Raw genomic sequence first — 23980 nt, forward strand, 5'->3', positions numbered from 1 at the left:
CATCCAGAACTTAGACGGGGAACAGTACAATACAACATTTGATCATGAATCTAAAAATATTAATTCATTAAAACAAAATTTTTGATATGCCACATTAAATTTACTGATCTCAAGTTAAATGATTCTACATTTTTTATTAATTTTAGGAATCGTACCTTAAACTGCATAATAAAAGAAATTACAAAATGTAAGAAACATTACCCCTAAAATAAGGTATGCTTAACGCAGTATTATTTATGTTTTGCATTCCAAAAAACTTACAATTTTTTTTTTAAATTCCCCCTTCTGTCGGAGCAAATTCCCGCTTCCTATATTAAAATATGCTTCTATGCTACCCTGTTACTTAAATAACTTTTACTTTAAGTAAAAGTAAAAAACATGCCTGCATCCTTCTCGGAATGAAACAAATATGGCTGTTGTATTACTAAATTATAAAGATTTTACTTTTTTATTAAGCATTATTAATATGACTTAACTTTATTCTACCGGCATAAAACACCTTATGACCAAATAAATTTATGTAGCATTGAACTTCCATAAAAATTTTAAAACGAAAATTATAGAATGATTTCATGTACAAGCAAATGTTATTATCTTTTTAAATTCCAATACATGTACATATAAAGAAAAAAATACTATAAGATAAAATTGGTAAATAATACTTATACTCTTATCAATTATTATCTACCCTTATTCCTTATACCTACACTGGAAGAACTGACAATAAATTCGTTCAATTAAAAAACGTTGTTAATACAATTCATAACAGAGTTATGCATGGTTACATTTTAAAAGTTACATTGACTTTATTATATAGGCTTATATTAACGAACATACTCGTAGTTATAAGAAAATAATTTAAGTAAAAATATAGAACTAGCTAAGGTGAAATATCATTTTTGAGCTTCCAAGAAATTGATTAGATCTAATAATATAATGACGTGTAAAATACATTCCTGTAAATACATTTGATATTTTATTAAAAAAAGAAAACGTTCTATCAAATATACAGTGGTGGCCAAAATAATAAGAGTGAAACCGATTTTTTCCATTAATTTGCTAAAAAAGCTTTATTTGTTTTAATTCCAATGAATGTAATGTATATATTTTTCCGAAATACTTCTTTTTCCTGGTTGTAAATTTTGTTCACAATAAGATAAACTTCAATTACAAAATCCTGCTCAATAAGTTTTTTAGTTGATTTGTATCCTGGCCAACAAAATAAGAGCGTGGATCACAATTCACCTACAAAATAAAAAAAAATACCAATTTAAACGCTATTCTTCATAAATGTTAGTATATAGGTCACCTGTAAGATTCTTGATAGAATTTAGATCTATTATTATTATCTAATATCATTGGTCCTACTTCTCACACAAAGTCTGCCATCAGAACCAAGTAAATCTATCTTGGTTTCATTACTAAAAAGAACATTTCGCCAATTTCTGCAAGTCGATTATGAAAGATTTACTTTTGCGAATCGTATACGTTGCTTTATGTTCTTAGAACTAGGTAACGGAACCTTCCTCGCAATTCGACCATGTAAATTTGTATCCTGCAAACTTCTGCGGATTGTGCGAGAGCTGATATCCAATGATAGATATGCTTTTATACCGGTTGATGTTGTAAGGGATTTAAAGCACCTCTCTAACAATCCTTTTGTCCAGCAAAGTTATAGTCTTTTTTGGGCGTTCTCTTTTTTCGGTGAATCTTGTTTGTAAACTTCGCTCCTTAAGCACCTTAGTAACAAAACATTGAGATCGGTGAAGAGCATCTGTTATTTTGTCTTGATCTCTTAGTAGAAGAATCAAACGGCGTTCTTCCTCAGAGCCTATCGCGTCCCATTATTAAAAAATGAATGCACTTTAAACGCTTAGACAAGTCTAACGCTAAATTGAATAAATAAATTGCGATCGGAAGCGAAAAAGACCAGAATCAATGCAATTCTACACAGCACTCTTATTTTTTTGACCATTGCAAATCTGACCTTTGTAAGTAAAACTAACTGTACATTGCAAGTGACCAAAATTAATAGTTGGTAGCTCTGGAAATGTTTTACAGTCAAGTCAAAGAAAATTCGTATGCATAATTTGATCCAGTCAAAAAAGTTTAAGGCATAGATTCTATTATGAGAAGAAAACAAAAAGTATCTACTCTTTTCATTTTGTCCACCACCGTATGTATGTGCCCTTAATTACATTTCTCCTAAGTAGGTACTTCCTTGTTGTTAATATTTACGCGTTAATTTATTTCCGTCCAAATGGTGAGCATAAAATATTTAAACAAAGAAAGCGTGTTGATTTATGTTTGAGGACAAGAACTGTGAAATTATAAACACCACTTTAAGAAAATTAATTTTATTTTTATATGAACCTAAAAACGCGTTTGTACATTTCGTGATATGAGTTAATAAAATTAAAAGAAATTCAAATTTATTAAATTATAAGGAACGTTGCATTCGGTTTGCATATAAATACGAGTATTTCAACACCGTCTTAATTAAAACATAATTTTAACATACAAATTATAAAATCCAAACAAGAACAGAAAGTTCTTTCTATTTCAAGTAATTAAGATTTTGAAACTCTATAAAGCATACATTAAATTCAATTCAGATTATAAGGAAACAAAGCCCTTAAAATTTTATTTCAGGAAAAACCTCAGTCGGTCATTACATTTTTTTCAGTCTCTCTTGTTCAAATATAATACCCGTGTTTTGTTGGAAAATCTATCAATAGTATAGTAGGATTTTACATGAATAACAAAAACAATATCCGTAGTATGCGTACTACCGCTAAAAGTTAAAGTAGAATCTTACTACGGATGGGTTTTGAGTTTTTGACCCATTTATACGAGTCTCGAATGGATCTTACGTGATTTCTTTCTCAAATGTTGGTACGATTTATATTGAATTTGTATCTCGATGCCTGTGTTCGTTGAGTAGCTGTCCATTTGGAATCATGTGTTTACCATTGGGTAAAAAATCAATCTATTAGTGTTGTGTTTGTAATGAAAATGGACGAACTGGGCTTATTTTGTAAGAGAAAACACTAGAAAAGATAATTAAGTTTGTCTATGTACCCAACAAAAGTTTATCTAAGTTTAGATTAAATTAATCTTTTTGTTGTTTCCGCCGCACAAGAAGATTTCAAATGATTCAGTTTGACAACACTTTCTAAAATGCAAATGGTGTTTCGATGTTTATTATGAAGTGCAAGTGAGATAGTTTGGTTAGTGTTCAGCAATGAAGAACTGAATAGTTCAGCACCATATTTAAAAATAAACTATATTTTTTGCACGAACATGCAAATAAACAGACCCTATTGAGTTATCTATAAAACCAACTACTCCACACAGGTTTTTTTTCAGAAATTTTGAATCGACTCCGATCCCCGACCGGAATAGAGTCGAATCAAACTCATTTCAACTCGGCTCAGGTATATATAAAACTGAGCTGGCTTGCACACCACATTGTTATGTAGTAGTCTACGAACAAACCCCCTCCTTGATGCAAATGCTAAATGAACTTTTTTTTATAGAAACTCAATTTCCAGATGTGTTCTTAACATTTCTTCTTGAAAATTGTCCATTTTAGTAGTTTTAGCTAGTAGGCTACTGCCGATGCGTTTTCTTGGGAATTTTCTACTATACTATTCATAGAATGCCAAAAAAACACGGGTAATATTTAAAATAAGTAGCTTTTTTGGAAATTCATAGTGGATAAATAATAATATATCATTTATGAACAAAAGATCATTTCAGTCATTTATAAAAACTTTGTCCAATTACAAATTATAACACCCGGAATATGATAATTACGGAACTCAAAGCTTTATATGTGTAAATCTGAAATTGTACAGATTTTCTGAGTCAGCTCTTTTTCGTTGACGAAAACGGTTCGTTCTGAAATAAAAAAATTTCGCAGGCTTGTGTAAAAGTTTTTGTCGTGTTTTTTGAATGGTCATAGAACTATTTTTTTTTTCCGCGCTTCCATTCTTTGCATTCGGAAAACTGGAAGCAATTTTAATACTTACTTTTTATTTAAAAAAAATCAATAATAAGCATTACACAGAGATAATAAGTAAACGTACTACATTGATTTTTGATATAATACTTATGGACTAAGCCCCACGCGCTTAAAAGTCTCTTTAATTAAACCCCCTTTTTTATTTGGAGTCAGTCAAATACTTTTTAAAATCATTTAAATTGTATTCAAAACCGTCAAGAAAAAAATCAATTACGCGAAAGTGTGGCATTTATGTTTACTTTCAACCTTACATTTTTGTACGCATTACCATTGCTACGGTTACTCTGATTTGTCTGAACATGGACCCAAAGGTAATTGGTAAGGTGCTATTGCTATGCGATCTACTCAGTAAAGCCACGGTTCAAATCGCTCTTGAAAATATTACGAGAAAATACACATACTTTACAAAGATAGTTTTGTTTGCGGCAGGCACCCTTGTGTGGGGGAAAGCTCTCCTATATTGTACATATTATTTGGATAGTTTATTTTCACTATTTTCCGAGCTTACTGAAACCAAATATATAATAGATAATATATAATTAATTTAGCAATAACAGAAGTGTCTTTCAGTTAAGTAAATATGTGTATTTAAAGTATACTATATTAAGGATGAATCTTTATTTCAAAGAAAATATCAGAACGACTAATTTTCCAAACACCCACAAAAATAAGTGCAAAACCACAGTTACGTACAGAATTGAACTAAACGAACAAAAGGAACGCAATAAAAGACGAACGAACGAAAATAAATTCTAAACCTTCATACTTTACTAATTTCTTAACATTTTATTTTTTTACCTTCAAGACTATGATCGAACTTTTTTACATTTGCGTGTCTTTTTATCATCCACTTTAAATTTTTATGTTTGTGTTGTTTGTTTTTTTGTTTTTTTCTGGATGCACATTCATTTGTTATTTTTGTTTTTCTTAAAGCAATATTATGAAGTTAAATTAACTAATCTTAAATAAAGTTATTTTTATTATTGAAGCGCAAAAATCGATATTTTTTGTAAAACTGGGTTTATATTGTTATTGCAAACTAGTACAGACTCTATCACTCTCATTTGGGAGGAGTTAATTTCGCGAAATTATGTATATATAGTACTTGTATGTTTTTAGATTTTTTTAAGTTGTATTCATATCATGAATTTCATAAACTTATTTACTATTTTGTAGTATTATTTAATATTTTCTGCAAAGAAAAAAATGGTCAATTGTAACAAAAAATTATCAATTGTACAAAAAGTAGTTCGTACAGCCAATTTTCTTAGAGCGACAAAGCAAAAGCCTATAGGTATCTAATTTAAATAAAATGTATGTACATATGAGGCATTGATTGGGTTGATTAAGCAAGTGTCAGTGGCCTACACAGTCCGTCACCAAGTGTTAGAGAAGTTCTGAACTGCAAGAATATTTAGAAAGAACAAGGAAGAAAATCAGAAAAAGTGAAAATGTTAGTTAGGCCAGGTTTTCAAAGGTTATTCGTTTATGGGAATCGTAATTTTTTGTCGCCATTATTATGTTTTGTTTCCACATTAGAACTCAGTTTCACAACAGCATCTAGGCCTGGATTAAATATTTAAGGAAGAAAATCTACCAAAAATTGCTTGCAAACTTATTAAATTCAATCAGTAAAGTAATGCTGTGGAGAAGCAATTTTTAAAAATCAAATCTAAAATATACCAATCAAAATATATGTAGCTGTTTTTTTTAATATCCAAAATTGAAAACAATTATTGATTAAAGAAAAACTTCACAGTTCAGAAACAAGAGAAATGAAGGTTTATAATTTTCCAATGCTCAGTACTATAATAACTTAATTAGTTCTTAAGCTTTGATTCATATTTTGTATAATTGCAGAGGATATAAGTAGATATACATACATACAAATTAAGTTAAATGCTGTTCTTAGTTATTTCATTATCCTAAAATAATTATTTTTGTTTTTTTTTTTATATAAATGCATTGTATATGTACGTATACATTTATTCCGGAAATATCGACAAAGATAAACTGTTCGTTTTTAATTGTTAGTGTTTTTTTTGCTTTTTTTTAAATTGACATTTTTGTATTTTGTTTACTTTCAAGTTTATTTATTTATTTATTTATTTTAATGCAATAAGCTTACACAATAAGATTCAATATCTTTTTAAATAGCGCTAGTTCGATGTGCGAAGAGTAAAATATACATATTTTTCGATTTGAATATTAATCCATGAGGATTCTTCTTGTTTTTATTTTAACATAAGAAGTTAAGACTATCAAATAAAATATGATTTAAATGTTTATAAGCTATTTTGTTTGTATGCATTTGATTGGCAGCGAGATAGATAACTCGATTGTTTCTTTTTGATTGCATTGTCCCATTTTGCCGATGAGCGTTAAAAAATGTATTAACATAATTAAAACATCTAGCATAATGTGTTTAAATTATTTTATTTGCATGTAAAGCAATCGAACAAGAATTATTTTAGGTATTCAGAAGACAAAATTTTGTTGCATGCGGAAAACAATAATATTTGTTAAATTCTTGTTTGTCACCATTATGCCAGAAAAATGAACTTGTGAAACTTTTTATTGAATACCTTTACTATAACTTTAAATTTACTGATCAAAATGATACTTAGACGATATAAACCAAGAAAAATACATATTTTATCAACTAATTAACTCCGAAAAAACATATTTTCACATTTATCCGTATGGCATATGCAAAACCCACATTAAGCATTTTGTATACTCATATCAACAACAGTCTTCAGTTATTTATTTTAATGCGCGTTGTTTACATTATATTTTTTTAAAGTATAGAAAAGGCAAATAATAGGTTGTATCGGATATGTAACCTAATTCGTAATTAATTTTGTTTTTAGTTCCCTATATTACTATATAAGTTTTTAGTTTTCTACAACAAGTTCGAGTTAAAGGATGTTTTGTCCAGTTGTAGGGTTTTGTGTATCATATACTTGCTACAAGTACCTACACATTTATATAATTTTATTTCTTCCTTAAGTTTTAAATAGTAGTGCCCGAGATGAGGGAGATATGCCGCAGTTTATTTTGAGAAGATTTAGCATGTTGAATTTCTCTCCACAAAACAAATTTTTTTTAAATTATTTTAGGTTAGGTTGAGTCAACTGGAATTAAAATTAAAACAAAAAACCAGAAAATGAAATCGAATGCACAAAATGGGTACATAGAAATAAGATACGATAAAACATCAAAAATGCACCCTTTGCACAGACTGTGCAGGTCATCAAGAACGACTTTAAAATATTCAACAGTAAAATTATTTATTCAAATCCAATGCATTTAATATGCGGCATCTCTTCCATAGAAGCAGTAAGAGATGGCACACTTATATTTTTTTAAGAAAATTTTAATTTATTTTCGGTCACGTATTTTATGAAGGTAGTAAATAAAAACATTTTTACTTTTGGCAAACATATTGTTAATGATTGCAAAAAACTTACTTTTTAAAAGCCACGGCACCATTTGAATTTATTTAATTATTTATTGCGTTATCTAAGGCCAAAAATCGTGAAAAACATTAATAAATTACAAATTGTAATCGTTGAATTTGTCGTCCTGATTTAGTAGCTATTTCACAAACCTAGATAGTTGAGGACCTTTAATGAATCACATTAAGTGTCTAAGAAAAGAGACTTTGGACAAATTCAAACTCCAAGCTTATGTAACTTCCGAATTTTATCTCAATCATCTCTATATCGATTGAACTGCTTATTCTCATTTAAAAAGTTATTTTGGGTATAACTTTGTTGTGTATTGAGCCAAACGAACTTCCCCGACAGCATTGACACAAAACTCTCCTGTCACTAGCAACAATTGTTCATCAAAACCAATTCAAATTTATAACACATAAATTTATAAACGGTGATCAAATCGCATGATCTTGGTGGCCAACTTACCGGTCCATTCCTTCAGATGAATTGTTCTCCGAAGTTTTCCCTCAAAATGGCCATAGAATCGCGAGCTGTGTGGCATGTAGCGCCATTTTGTTGAAACCACATGTCAACCAAGTTCAGTTCTTCCATTTTTGGCAACAAAAAGTTTGTTAGCATTGAACGATAGCGATCGCCATTCACCGTAACGTTGCGTCCAACAGCATCTTTGAAAAAATACGGTCCAATGATTCCACCAGCGTACAAACCACACCAAACAGTGCATTTTTCGGGATGCATGGGCAGTTCTTGAACGGCTTCTGGTTGCTCTTCACTCCAAATGCGGCAATTTTGCTTATTTACGTAGCCATTCAACCAGAAATGAGCCTCATCGCTGAACAAAATTTGTCGATAAAAAAGCGGATTTTTTGCCAACTTTTTGGTAATAAAATTCAATGATTTGCAAGCGTTGCTCGTTAGAAAGTCTATTCATGATAAAATGTCAAAGCATACTGAGCATCTTTCTCTTTGACACCATGTCTGAAATCTCGCGTGATCTGTCAAATACTAATGCATGAAAATCCTAACCTCAAAAAAATCACCCTTTACTAAAACTACGTAACATGTTGCTGATTTTCGGATCTCAACCCATATTCCAGACTCACGAATTTTATTTTAATGTTTGTATTTTTAAACAAAATCCTTATACGCGCTACGTATATATGGCTAGTATTACATTCATATAAAATTTAAAACTCGAAACTTTAATCAAACATGACATTACCATAGTAAAAAAGTTGAACAAACTTAGTCCGATGATTCCGCATATCTGTCTTGCCCAGGGGCGAACGCAGGTAGGGGTTGTGGGGGTTAAACCAACCAAATCTTTTAACTTAACTTTTTTCACTTCTTGAATTGCGACACAAGAATATTTCAAAACAAAAACAGTTACCCTGTTTGCCCCTGCTGCTTTTTTTTCTATTTTTCAAGAACAAGAATCAAATTCAATGAAAGTTACGTGATGTCTCCTAAATTCAATATTTTTAAACATTTGAATGCGTTTCTGCATTTAAACATACCTTACTGTAATGTAAGACACTACAAAACATGGGGAATATTCATAGTCATATTTTAAACCCGAGTCTATTTGAAATGGAGTCTATATTTAACATAAAGATTAGACACAGCTGCTAATTCATAAAGAATTTGCCAGCTCTGTTTAGTTAGAAACAGGTTTCAGTAATATTCTACTACAATTTTAAAAAATTTCACCCAAACCTATACAAAATGGCTTGTAGAAGGTAAAAAAAATAAATTGCGTTAGTTGGAGAGCCAAAATCTTTAAAACCTTAAAACTATTTTGTTTGCTGCAGTTGAGAAATTTTATAAAATCGGGCTGGTGGTTTTAAGACTTGGAAGCACGCGGATATTAGCAAACATTTCATTAAATTTCGATCTATAATATTTAGAAGGTCAATCATAAACTTGACAATTTTTTATTCTCAAATCGATACCTTTCATACAAATCGTCTTCATCTATTTCAAAGTAGAGCTTTAGTTTTTTGTTAGTTGGTAGCATTCCAACATCCCATGTGGATGTAAGTAAGTCTTTTGACAGTTCAAGTTTTGAAATAAAATGTCTCGTAACTTAATTTAATCAATCAGTTTGTTTATTTTTGACGTTTTATTGATTTAGAAGCAGCAGAAACATAGGTTCCGCCGTGTTTATTTTTAGGCTCCAGATTATGGTTTTAAAATGGGTTTAAATTGTCAATAAATAACATAAACTGAAGTTTTATTTAGCAAAGACAAAATCCGAACTTATCAAGGAACTATGAATATGACCCTATGTCTTCGGTCTTAAAGTTCGGAAGGCATTCAAAATCAATATTTCTAGTATGTATTTGCATGGTGAGTTTTAGAAAAACGTGTTTGACAATTTCAAAATTCAATCTAGCAATCTCCAGTAAATTTGAATATGCGAAAACAAACAAAAGAGAACTGTGCGAATAGAAAAATCTCACATCATTTTTTTGTTTCTGTAACTCACATTTATTTATGTGTGAGTTTATTTTAGCCTAAGAATGATGGGATCGACAACGGCAACTAGGAAATAAGGAAATTAAGTCTTAGCGTTGAAGTCAAAGTAAAACCTTTTTGTCAATCATGAAAGCAAGTCATACATATGTGTTTATATGTAATTTTTATTCATAATTATACGTTTCTTAGTACCTGCATAAAATAGTGCCAACAAAGAAAAAAAAAAACACTTGGCATTTAAAATAAAAAAATAATATAATATATATTTTTTGAAACTCCCCCACCCGAAATTATTTCAGTGGCCACAAGCCATAACAGCTTAAGTCGATTTTTCATACTTTTCAGGAGAGCAATTTGATGTTTCAAATCCTCTCCATGAATCGGGGATTGTTCCTTTTTGAATGTTTGGTATGCAAGAATGAAGAAAATGCACTTCTTTTTAACATATAAGAAGATCGTTTATTTTAATCTGGTAATTAAAGCGTAATTAAAGAAATAAACACTTAAGTTGTTATGGTTTGTTGAACGTTAAAGATTTCAAAAGCCTAAGTCGAGTTAAGCTGTTATTCCATATGAAAAAGACCGTTAAAATTTTCTTATGTCTACTTAAGCTGTTATTCCTTGTGAAAGAACGTGAGCTTTAATTTCATATGTTTAGTTAGGTTGTTTTTCCTTACGAATTACTTAATTACTTTACCGACTTAAGTTAGTTTTCCACATTTATTGTCCTTTGGTAATAAAAATTTGTCTTCTTTATTCATTATGACTTATCATTTAATTGATACAAAGAAAAGGAATTTATATAAAAATTTAATTTATTACTAATAATAAATATATTCATAATATGTATGGTAATATCTACATATAAGAAAATAAAATAAATATACCTTCATATTTGGTACATTGATAAATTGCAGCAAAACAATCACTTAAACATCTTCTCCTTGATCAAGGTCTGTTAAATCGGGATGAGTATTCGGCTCGTTTTCATTGGAGGCCAGATTATCATAAAATGCATGGAAATCAGGACTTATAAACAGTTTTAAATCCATTAGATCTTTTTTCTTTTCTCTGGAAATGCTTGGTAAATCCGTTACTTTTTGTATGTCGTTTACACTGAAAGCAGCCCCTCTCTTACCCACCTTTATCGTCTTAAACGACTCATCTTTATCTAAAGAATGATTATATGATACATCATTACAGCTTTTTGTGTATCGAAACCATCGAACTGCGTTCCAAGTAAATTTGTTGCCACCTTCGTCTACACGTTTCCATGAAAACTTTGTTTTGGAAAGCTTCTGTACAGAAATCATAAAAATCGTCATGCTTCATTTCAAAATTTGGCAAAAGATCATTTAGAATTTTTTCATTGCTTTCCGCCCGATTTTCTGCTTCGTTAGGTTTTCCTAAGAGTTAAGAATGAATGTTGAATATTTTTAGTGCTTCTTAACGGTTCTCTTACCAATTGCAAAATCTTCATCCTAAAATTTTCCATTTTCAAAACCCCGAACGTTTTCTAAAACAAAATTATAATAGTAATAATAATATAGGAATATCGAAGAACATCACATATGTATACTCAAGTTTAAGATTAAAAAATCAAAAACATAAAAATAAAATAAATATTTTGGCTACACACGTTTCAAGTTTTATTTAAATTCAAATTTTTGCTAAAATGGGTACCCCTTTTTACTTATTTTCAATAATCTGCTAGCTATCAATTAATACTTTTCTATAATAGAGATAGGCCATAACATTAAATTATATGCGTTTTATTTCTTCTTGAAAACCATTCGTCTAAAAAACACCCCTTATAATATTCAGGTTAAAATTTTTGTACAACAGAAAATGTTGCATTACACGCAAGAAAAGTATGAAATATTTTAAAAATCACTTTCTTAGCTCATTTGCTTAAGCTTTCCTAATCAGCTATTGACCTGAGTTTCCTTAAAAAGAAAATATAAATACTTTTAAGCAACATGATAGCAATTATAACATTTTTAAATTAGGTGATATCGTCGGTTCAAAGGTAAAAATCACTAGCTAACATATTACACTGTTGATGGAAATTTGATTGAAATATACTTTTGGGATGGAAATAGTCTTTCAAATTGGTTCGAACCAACAACTGGTGTAAAGCAGGGATGTCTCTTGAGTCCACTCCTCTTCTCAATTTATTTAGACGATCTAGTTACGGTTCTTCCGGGTGGAGTTCCTTTTGATGGAATGTCCTTAAAAATATTGCTCTACGCTGATGACATTGTAGTTCTCTCTGAACCTCCCAACATGCTCCAGATCATGATAAATAAACTGTATTGTTACTGCAAACTGTGGAACCTAAAAATAAATACAGCTAAATCAAAAGTAATGGTGTTTCGAAACGGGGCGGGTCGTCTTGCAAGGAATGAAAGATGGACTTGGGGAAATGAAAAACTGGAAACTGTTAAGGAATATAAATACCTCGGTGTTTGGATTACTCAAACGCTATCATTCAAAAAGCATTTACAAGAAAAACTTAAAGAATCCAAACGCGCGATAAACTGTAATTGGAAAACAGTATTCTGCAATCGAAATATAGCTTCAAGTGCAAAATACAGAATTTTTGAGGCAGTAGTCAGATCAATTATGTGTTATGCGGCACAAGTTTGGGGTATTCTCGAGTTTGAAGAAGTAGAAAAACTCTTACGTTTTTTCTTAAAAAGAATATTCAGACTTCCAGAAAATTCACCAACGTACATGTTGCACCTCGAAACTGGTCTACCTCCACTGTATTTGTACATTCTTGATTTACACTTTTCATATATAATAAAGACCTTGAAACACCCTAACCATCGCCTCACAAATAAAATCGCTTTGCATCTCAAAAACAGAAATGAACAATTTTTTTCGGAATGGAGAAGACTGAGCCTAGAGCATGATGTTCCACTACAACTAGAAAATGAAGATTATTTAAGAATAAACCTGCAAACCCTTTTAAGTAAAATTGAAGACTCAGCTAGAAATGCTTTCATCGAACATTGCCATCAAAGTCAAACAAGAAGCTCGTATAAGCTTTTAAACCACTTCCTGGGAGAAAATAATTACTTTAATGACCAGAATAGTCTAGATGTTATAAGTACTATCTTTAAAGCGAGAGGCGAACTCCTCAGACTAAATTACGTACCCTACATAAGCGAGCAAAATACGGAATGCACCTTGTGCAATATGAGAACTAGAGAAGACATATGTCATTTCATTGGCATATGTCCTATTTTAAACTCAATCAGAAGATCAATCTGGAGAAAAAATACTCTTAATGAAGATGAAATTCAGGGTATTCTTAATGGCGAAAATTGGACACTTCTTTACTGCTACATAAAAACTGCCTATAAATATCGAAATCAAATCATAAACGAATCTTTTTGATCCTGCTTTTAATTTTATAATCAAAAAATTCATTTTTATATTTATTGTATTAGTTTATCTATTTGTTATTAATGTAAACTTTGCGTTAAATTAACTCATACTTTGTATTATGAAATATTATTGCTCTCTTTTCGGCTGACGGCACATGCCAATGCTCTTTTGTGATATCTACCAAACTATGTAATTACTTCTTATAAATGTAAATAAAAATCACACTTACTACTACTACTACTATACTTTTTGAAGCTGAAAAGTCACGTTCTGCAAATTTTAAAATAAAGCCCTCGGGCATACCTTTCAATGTCCATATGGAAACCGTGCAAAATGAAACTATTTGGATTAAAAAAATGCACTTTACTCTCATTTTTTTGAACATTTTTTTCTGCACTTAGTGAGTCTTACCTTTGAACTGACGATATCTTTCAGATTGTTTGTCTTTTTAGGGAGACAAATTCAAAAGTAATTTAGATGTTATCAATATCTTCGTTGCATGAAATTCTTATGAAATGATTTAAAAAAATTGAGCGTCACTGAATAAAATAACCACTGCACAAAACCAAGAAATACTCTTGAACCTCATTATAAATGTTATGTTCACAAAATCAAATCAAATGGGGTGGCGCAACAGTCCGTTGTGAACCAGGGCCTAGTGACTTACAACTCTCAACCATTCCTGTGTGCGAGTACTGTTGTCAGGAATGGAAGGGACCTACAATTTTAGGCCGAATCCGAACGGCTAGTTTGAGAAAGCACTTTTTCATGACAAGAATTACTCTTGAAGGAATTGTCAATTCCTCGCAAGAGGCAGTACCCGCGAAAATTATGTTTTTTTTTTAAATGCCACTGGTACTACGGGTTATGTTCACAACCGAAACAAAAATGAAAGGCCATACTCATAATTATTACCCACTAAAACTTTAAAATGTTTAAAACTTTTCTCTTCTTATCACTAAAATGCACTTAACCCAATCCAGCAAATAACAAAAAAAAAAAACGATTTTCACTTACCTTTGGCTTCAGCACGTTCGGTAAGCACCCTTGCTAATTTCACCATTTTTGCTGCTCTATTCCACATTTTAGATTTAAATACACTTTTAATTAGAATAATCACTTTAAAAATTCACTTCACTTACACTTGCAATTATAATTATCACTTTAAAAATTTACTTCACTTTACTACGATCTGCGACTGCACACAATGACCTATCTCAACTTATGACTCACCTTTTCCCGATATTTACAGTAAATTAATTTTGGAAGAACAACCAAAGTCTACTTAGATTTAAAATATTTGAAATTCAAATACGGAATAACGGCTTAACTTGACTTATTATTTTATAAATACCATAGTCTAGTTTGGAAACGAGCTTAAGTCAACTTAAGTTTAAAAAAAAAAAAAGTGTAGTTTGGAATAACAGCCTAACTCAAGTTAAGAAAACGAATATTCTTTTCTGAATTTAGGAATAACCGCCTAAGTTGATTTAAGAAAAAAAAGAAAAATGGCAGTTTTTAAAAATACTCAGATACTGAATTTCTTAAGTTGACTTAAGTTCTTATTCCAATTTTTTTTAGTACAAATAAAGAAACATTTTTGCCTAACTGAAGATAGGTCTATATGAAAAAACAAAAATTGGTACCTAAAAGACTTAACTTAAGAAAAGAAACCGACGTTAAATAAACTTCATATTTTGTGTGAGTTAATTTGTTTTTCCAAATTTTTATTTTGAAAAATTGACTTAAGCTATTAGGTTTTTTGTTAATAACTTCCGTGTTAAAAGAGGTACAAGCAGAAAAAATTGAGTGGAAGTAGATTTTGATGTTCCGAACACGATTATGATAATAACTCAATTTCGTCATAACTCGAGTTAGGCGGTTATGACTTGTAGCCACAGATTTTCTGCGTTCGCCGTTTGATTTCAAAAACTTGAATTGTAACATTGTTTTAACAAAAATTAAATTTAAAATTTATATTTATAAGCAATTAAAAACTGCTAAATAAAATTAATTCTAAACAAATCGAAAATTTGTTTATACTAAAATATAAAATTGTTAAAAAAACGTTCTTACGATGTTCGAAAAGAATAATTATTAAATTTTTTGAGAAATAAAATGGCGTATAAATTTTGAAAGACCAACTATTTTGGAGGTACATGGAGGTCCCGAAATTAACGCAAGATTTGAATTAAATAGAAAACGCCGTTTTTAGTCTTTTGATAGTTATATTTTTATTGACTCGTAAAGTACATAGGATAGGGTTATGTATGGAATAACACATCGGACAAATGGCCAACACGGCTTTACATACACATGCGCACTCTTTTGTTGAAATTTTCCATGACCATTCTGCATAAATGTGGCTGAATTTCGTTGATGCAGCGTTGAATCTCCTCCTTTAATGCACGGGTGGTTGTGGGCTTGTTGACATAGACTTGTGATTTCAAATAACCCCATAAAAAGAAGTCTAATGATGTTAAATCACACGATCTAGGAGGCCAATTTTGATCACCGAAACGAGAGAGTACACGACCTGGAAATGTCCCATGCAGTAATTGAATTGTTTTACGGGCTGTATGACATGTGATACCGTCTTGTTGAAACCACATATTGGACACATCAATATCATCCAATTTTGGCAGAAAGAAGTGTGTAATCATGTCGCGATATCGAGCACCAGATTACACCAGATTACACAGATTACCAAAATTACGGCATTTGGGGTTCTCCGAACCCCAAATGCGGTAATTTTGGCGATGACAAAGCCATCAAGATGAAAATGTGCTTCATCGCTTAGGATGATTTTGCTCAAAAAATCAGGGTCCATTTGTTGATGTTCAATAATCCATTCAACGGACTCTCTTCTCTGTCCATGGTCATTAGGCTTTAATTGTTGTGTTAATTGAATTTTGTAAGCATGAAGACACAGATCTTTGGTGAGTATACGCTGCAGCGCGCTGTAGAGAGGTTCTTGAAATTTGCAATTCTTGTCCACGACGCACGCACGTCGAATTGAGGTTCCTGGATTGTCAGCAACACTCACACGCACTGCTTCGACATTCACATTTGAACGGCTTGTTTTTGGACGACCAGTGTGTTTGGCGTCTCCAACGGATCCAGACTCCATGAATTTTTCAATTAATCTCTTCACAGTTGACGAAGTTAAAAAGTTAAAACACTATTCCGACCATATTTTTTTTTTTTTTTTTTTACACTTCAGAATTTTCAGAAAGTAGTAAGCTTATACCAAGCGTCAAACTACGATCAGAGGCTCATCATAAGTGCATGTGTTAGTTGTTAGTAAAAAATAATACAAATATAGCCTAAGACACGCACAAAATACAAAACAAAATTAGAATTTAACTATTACAGACAGAAAATAAAATGAGAACATTTACGATAGTGGAGCACTGGTTCTAAACAATGATTTTAATCCCACCTTATTTAAATTTAAATCTATCGATGAACAGTTTAAGTTATATAAAATGCTTATTCGACTTAAAGATTCATTCTTGCCATAGTTAGTTCTATGGAAGTCAATATGTATAAAATCAAATGTGCGCAGGTGATGAGTTCCGCCCCGGTAATTCAAATTTACACAAGATAGCAAATTAGGTGCATCAATTTTACCATTAATGAGTCAATGAAAAAATACTAATTCATTATTAACACGCCTTTGATGAAGAGATTGCATTTGAAGAAGTAGAATACGATGTTCATAGGGAGGCAGATCACAGGGATCTTCCCAAGGAAGACCTTTTAGGGCAAAGCGAATGAAATTATGTTAAATTGATTCAATACGTTTTCTATGAATTTCGTAATAGGGAGTCCATACCTGCGAAGCATATTCAAGATGAGGACGAACATGGCAAAGAAAGGGTAACATAGGGATCATTGAACTCCTTTGCCCAGCGTTTTATAAAACCAAGCATAGAACTTGCCTTATTAACAATAAAATTAATGTGATGTGTAAACTCTAAGTTTGAACAGAAATGTACACCTAAATCTTTAAATGTGGAGACACGACAGAGTTTTTGCTGTGATATACAGAAGTCAAATACGTTACTGATTAGTTTTTTAGTGAAAGTTATAGTCTGGCATTTTAAAGGGTTGAGTAAAAGGCTTTTTTTTTCCCACACCAAAATGTGAAACTATCAATGTCGGCTTGTAAAAGAATGCGATCATGGTTGGACCTTATTATTTTGAAAATCTTCGTATCGTCAGCAAAAATGAGAAGTTCACTTGAGCGTAGACATGACGATATATCGTTAATAGACAGGATGAACAGAAAAGGGCCAAGATGGCTTCCCTGGGGAACACCAGATTGAGCAACAAAAGGTTCAGAATGACAATTTCTAAATTTTACCTCGTAGGATCTGTTTTCAAGGTATGACTTAATCCAAGCTAAGAAAAATAAAAAAAAACCTATACTGTCAGCTGTCAAGTTGCTTTTTTTTTCAGGGTTGCCAACACTTCACTGCACAAATGGCGGCAAATTCAAATCTTGCGTTAACTTTGGGACACCATTTACTTTATTCTTAATCAGACTCTGTAAATACAGGATTAAGTTCGTGAGACCCAATCGTGCATTTTTTGTGTTTGTTTTAAGGTTTGGTTATGTAGGATTCTGTTTTATAGATAAATGTTCAACTTCTATTAATCAAGGCTATACTCATGGAATATGGTGCAATAAGTTGTAAGTTGGCTTAGCTTACTCATTATCATATAACAAATTTGATTAAAAATAACGCATTAACGAAAAAAAAGGTTAAGGAGTAGTTGACGTTGACATTTTTTTAACATGATAATATTCGTACCTTTTTTATTCTTTAAAAAGCCATAAGCTTTAAAGGTTTACGTATATATATGTATGTATATAGCAATTATTTTAACCACAGGTAGCTCAATTCTCATGGCTAAGTTTTGTTTTGACTTGTTGAAAAGTGACAATCACTTTAATCTAATTAATTTTAGTTATGTGTTTCGCAATGGCACTAGCATACAAAATTCATAAGTACCGTTACATTGTCCAGAACAGAGAATCTTTTTTTCGTCACACAGTGGACTGTTTCATGCATGCTAGACATACAAAATTCCAACATTTCTTTGATTACGTCTTTTTAGTTTGTTTAAGCACATAATCTTTACTAATATTGTAAATGTAAAATTAACTCTGTCTGGCAGTGAGTTACGCAATCACACCTGAACTACAAAACCAATTTAAATACAGTAAAGAAAGGACATAAGTTGGTTCTTATTTGAGAAAAGGGTCGGTTAAAATAGAGAGTAACAATTGGTATAAAATACGCAAGTTTTAAAGCGTGAAACTTATTTACTAGGCTTTTAATTTAATCAAAATAAAAACAATATTCAAAGTTTGTAAAAAATTTCCTTTGAGGGAATTAAAACAGAAGATGACAGTTTTTGTGTAATTATAAAAATAAATAAATTAGGTGTTTAACATCTCTCAATCACTCCTGTGTGCGAGCCATTTCAGGGATGGAGGTGACCTACAGTTCTTATGCCAAACAGCTATTTTGATAAACCACTTTTCATCGTTGTCAAAAAAGCTTACGACCCTACAAATTTCCTACATAAAATGAAAAAGAGAATCGGTTAGGTTATTTAGTGTTCTTATTGTTTGAAATACGATTAGATTAGAATTATTATAAAAGCTGTATTCAAATTCAGGAATTAAAATAGAAACAAATAATTGTATTTCTTTTATATAATAAATACTTAAAAACGGTGCAGAAAGTCACTATTCCAAGGAGATGAAGTCTATATACAACAAGTAAATACATTTTTTTGAAGAAACAAATTGGTTTTCTTGAGCTTTAATAACAAATTTTAAAGAAAATTCCTAACACATTTTTTTTAGTGTTCTTTCTTCAGACAGATTCTGGGTAAAAAAAATCGAACATCATCACAATTATATGGATTCGATACGTCGTTGTTGATATTTTTACAAATTTCAATACTTACTGTATTGAATTCAAAATATTAAAAGGTGTTATTCGAAAAGAATTTTTACGTTGATCGAAAATCATAAAGAGTTTATTTTACAAATCACTGTTAGTGTTGATGTTGGAATTTTGATATTCTGACACGTTTGTACTTGAATTCGAATTAACATGTTCGTTTAAGCGAACTGTTACTTTTTGGTCACGTTTGGATGCTGGCTTTTAAATAAAAGCCACTTGGCAATATCAATATAGCAACACGAAAAGGAACGTTTAAAATTGTTTAACCCTTAACAATAGCTTGTATAAAATTTTGCTTTAATTTTTTTCTCAATGCATCATGTATTTCTTAAAAGTAGACATATAAATACATTTCTTCATAATACGCAGTGATTCTAAGAATGTCCAAAATATTTAAAAGTATTGAACTGAATTGAATGTCTTTAAAATTAATTTAATATTTAACGGTCTAAAACATATTTCCATGAGAAACGTTATACTTAGAAAGAAAACAGTTATCTGTTGGTTATGAGAAGTCTTAAGATAACTTGTAATTTAATCTACCATTGTATTTAAACTCCTTTATATTTAGCTATTACAAAAATATTATAATGTCCGATAAGTTCGAAAGAAAATTATTTACAGTTGGGTCTTTAGTCTAGGTAGTTTGATATTTGTTTATTATAAAAATGCATCAACACAATGAACTCTTGATTTTCTTTTTGCGTCTAGCATGTATGAAATAATGCACAAGGCTCCGGGAAATTAATTAATGCAATATAAACAATAAAAAAGATTTCTTTCATAGATTTTTTTCTTTTACAGAACTATACAAATAAATGTAACTTTGTTCAAATTTTGCTATGACAACAAATTAAATTTTCATTCGAATTCAAATATCCCAAAACAGCTGATATTTCGTTGGTCCATTTATATAGATGATTCACCCTCATTGGGATTATATTTTACAAGACAAATGTGTCGCTCAAAGCCTTATCCCTGTACCGCATATGTGAATCCTTCTGACAAGATTTTTAGAGGAAACAGCTATTAGGGTCAATATAGATTATACAGCAAATGCAATAATTGTTTCTGCAAAGTGAACAATCTCACTGGCCAGTTATCATAATGTAATTACTTTAAGTGTAACATTCTTGCAAATTAACTTCAAACATTTGAAAGAAAATTAGAATTTAATAAAAATGTATGTAAATATGCTATACGGATAAACTTGGAAAACATTTTTGAAAACAAATTTCATAAACAAGAAAGTCAAAAATTCTTTAAGAAAATTAGATCTAAAACATATACCAAAATTGTGGCTGTGCAGAACAAAGAATCAATTTAGCCTAGAAATTTTACTACAACTTCATTATGTCTTTATTCAAACAAAGTTCACTAAAACTGCGTGATTTTCTGCAAAACGATAACCATGTAGAGAAATAAAATAATTATAAAAGAACACACAACCAAAGATTGAGCACATGACACATTTTTTATTTGTTTTTAGTCATTCACCTATATAAAAGAAAAATGTATAAATGATCTGCTAGAAGTTAACGTAAGAATATGATTTGTGCAAAATAAACTGCCAAAACAGCCTTGAGTAAATATAGTTAGATTACTATTTTCTTGAACGATTCCCTTTTTAAAATTTTCTTTCATTTTTGTTAAAGGCTTACTTAAGCTAAGTTGTCTGATGTACTTATGATTTTCCTCTTTCTAGCTGATTACTACTGCGTTGTTAGGTTCAGCATTTCAAAAAAAAAAACTCAATAGTATTTCTGAACAATAAACATGAGTAGTTATTTAAAAATCATCTTCATAATCAATGATTGTTTGATTTATTATTTCTTTTCATTTTTGTAAACTCGTATGATATCATTCATCATTCTATTACAAGTTTTGTGTATTTTCTAATATATGTATCTTATTATTTACTTTGAACTTTATATATGGTTGTGCGACAATATACTAGTAATACACAAAGACTTTTGAACAACCATGAAAAAAGGAAACAAACAAATTGAACGGTTTCTGTGTGTTGTTGTCTGCATTCTTTGCCTAAAACGAAGTGAAGCGCAAAAAATCGAATAAAGAAATTATATTAAAATAACGAATATCTTTTCTATTGAATTAGTTCTTAACTTTATTTATATTTCATTAAAAATAATAATTTCAGAGGTTTATTTCTTTTAAATATTTTTTTTCATTTATTATTTTACTCATGTGCATATGAAAAATTTATGTTATATAGTATTTCCTAAAATATATCTTTATAGCCAACCCAAAGAGAATGTTTTTGATTATATTAAATTTTTTGTTCAGCTAAAATTAAGAGATCATTTTTCCGGAAAATCCCTGTATTTTTAATTAATTTAGTGCTTTCATACAAAAAAATAGTGCGTTTTATAATTTATATGTAAGAAATCAAAATTTTACCTTCATTTTTTTAAAAAATATAATATAATATGCAATTGAAAATTAAAAGTTTTAAGGAAAATATAATATACATAATTATGACTTGGGAATGTGTGTTTTATTTACTTCGTTGTTCTTTAGTTTGTCTGTTATGCGTGCAAGTATTAAAGAACACGTTCTTACATTTTTATACAGAGATAAATTATTTCTGTTTACAATTACATGTCCTTTAAAAAAACATATGTGTCGTTTTTCTTTGTAAATGCATTAAGCCCGGTATGAATATGTAATAAGTTTTTATTAATTTAATTTCTTAAATTTAGTTGTTTAAGAAATTAAAACAAATTATTATAAACAAAATATGAACTACGCATTGGTATTCTATAAAACATCAAGATAGTCAATTATTTCTCTATTTTGTATTACGGTTATGATATGAACATTTATAATAAGATAATCCTTGTCATGTTTTAATGTTAAAAGCCAAACTTTATCAAAAATTGAAGATACTTCGTATCTATAAATATTTTATTTTACTTTGACGAAGCTTAAAAATATTTCTAAAATAAATTGTATTTTATTTGTCTGTATAAAATTGCTATGATCTCTTACTCAACAATATTAAATTTGATTGAGTAACATATATTTAATATCAATAATGATTGTTAATGTAAGTTTATGTTGATGGTTTAAGTTGTTTGCGATTTGTTTTCATTGTTGTGTCATTTCATGGTACTTTTTTTGTTATAATAAACCAGTGAACGTTTTATTTGATAATGATGGTAAACTACTTAAAATAATAATAACTTCATTGTGTTACATAGTTAAAAATTATGATTGTATTAAATATTTCTGATATTAATTTCAGTACAAGTGAATATTTTATATAAATTGTTTTGAGATGGGCATAACATACACACTCGTATTTGCATTTTATTGCAAATTTTAAGGCACTGTATTCAAAAACTAATAATTAAAATTGGTACTGTTTGAAATAATTTCTGTTTTATTGATTTGAATATTTATTGATTAACAGTGAATATAAAATTTAATTTGAATACAAACCTATTTTCATAAGCACGTTGAACTACAAAAAACATTTGTATTAGACGAAAACGCGATCGAGAATAAGAAGATTCTAAGTTCCTTTGGCCACAAATCTTGCTTTTATTAAATTGATATAAGTGCTTGAATTAGTATTAAATAAGTTTAAAAAATCCAACATATTTTAAAATATCAAATTATTGATGTACAAGCACATTAGGTTGGCAATTTTATATTCTTATAATCTTCCATAGAATTGCACGACTGAAATGAAGCTTTCGGTGATTTGTTTATTAATTTGTCGATCAGCGACCGTCAGAAAAAATAAAACAGATCTAATTGCAGCGTGATTTTTGTCTAAACCATCGAAAATCGCTCAAGGTTTATGTGGCCTTCTTCATATACTTTTAATGTGTTTTTATTTTGCTGCGCCACCCTTTTTTGCTATAGTCAAATGTGATTATCAGCGAGATTTCCGCCTTTGTAAGGTAATTCACCTCAATTCAATTTAGTTCAACAATTTCTAATGAGTATTGTCAGAATAAACGTTGCCATGATAAAATTCGTAAGTTATTCCAATAATATATAGTAATGAAAATATCAAATTCGGTGCTATGTGCAAATGTTCCTATTTTTTTTAAAAAGTGGTAAGATTTTTCAGTTACAAGAATGACAGATAATTAATTAACTTTTGACTTTCACCTAACACTGAAATGAAACTGATTGAAAATCATCTATACACGTTTGCTAATAGGTACTTTTTTACATTTTTTATACTTCATTTACATTAATTTCAAATAATTTACTTTCAACTTACACTGCACGTTTTTTTAAGCATTTCACCAGAAAGTGAAAAGTTGTAAAAATACATACTTACAATGTTTTCATTATATTTTAAGTGCAAACATTTTAGAAACAAAAATAATAGACAACAATGATACATGATTTTATTTGCAATGAATCTTGAATTTTGCATTTATCTAAACATGAAAATTATTGTTTTTTTTTTGTATACCTACTAAAATGTTTATAACAAAACATTTCATAATTTTTTTTATATTCGTTGAAATTAAATAAACGATCACCACTTAAAGCAGAAACCTTACAGAAAATCAAGTAAGTAAAACTATTATAATTTTGTTAAAATTGTCTTCTAGCCATTTTTAAGTTGTATTGGTTATAAA

The 23980-nt window shown here is 29.9% G+C and overlaps 1 protein-coding gene across 5 annotated transcripts in view; it reads left to right on the forward strand.

Moving 5' to 3' along the window:
- The window catches only part of LOC129954106 (hemicentin-2), a 125576-nt gene that overhangs the window by 72966 nt on the left and 28630 nt on the right, over positions 1-23980 (forward strand). Inside the window, exon 16 of one of the 5 annotated variants that reach the window (XM_056067789.1) lies at positions 20157-22341. The exons of the other annotated variants lie outside the window; for them this stretch is intronic. Coding sequence (XP_055923764.1) covers positions 20157-20198 — 42 coding nt within the window. The 3' untranslated portion in view covers positions 20199-22341. Of the gene's footprint in view, positions 1-20156; positions 22342-23980 lie in introns of those variants that run through there. 5 annotated transcript variants of the gene reach the window in all.

The sequence above is a fragment of the Eupeodes corollae genome, chromosome 1, assembly GCF_945859685.1.
Source record: "Eupeodes corollae chromosome 1, idEupCoro1.1, whole genome shotgun sequence".
NCBI lineage: Eukaryota > Metazoa > Arthropoda > Insecta > Diptera > Syrphidae > Eupeodes > Eupeodes corollae.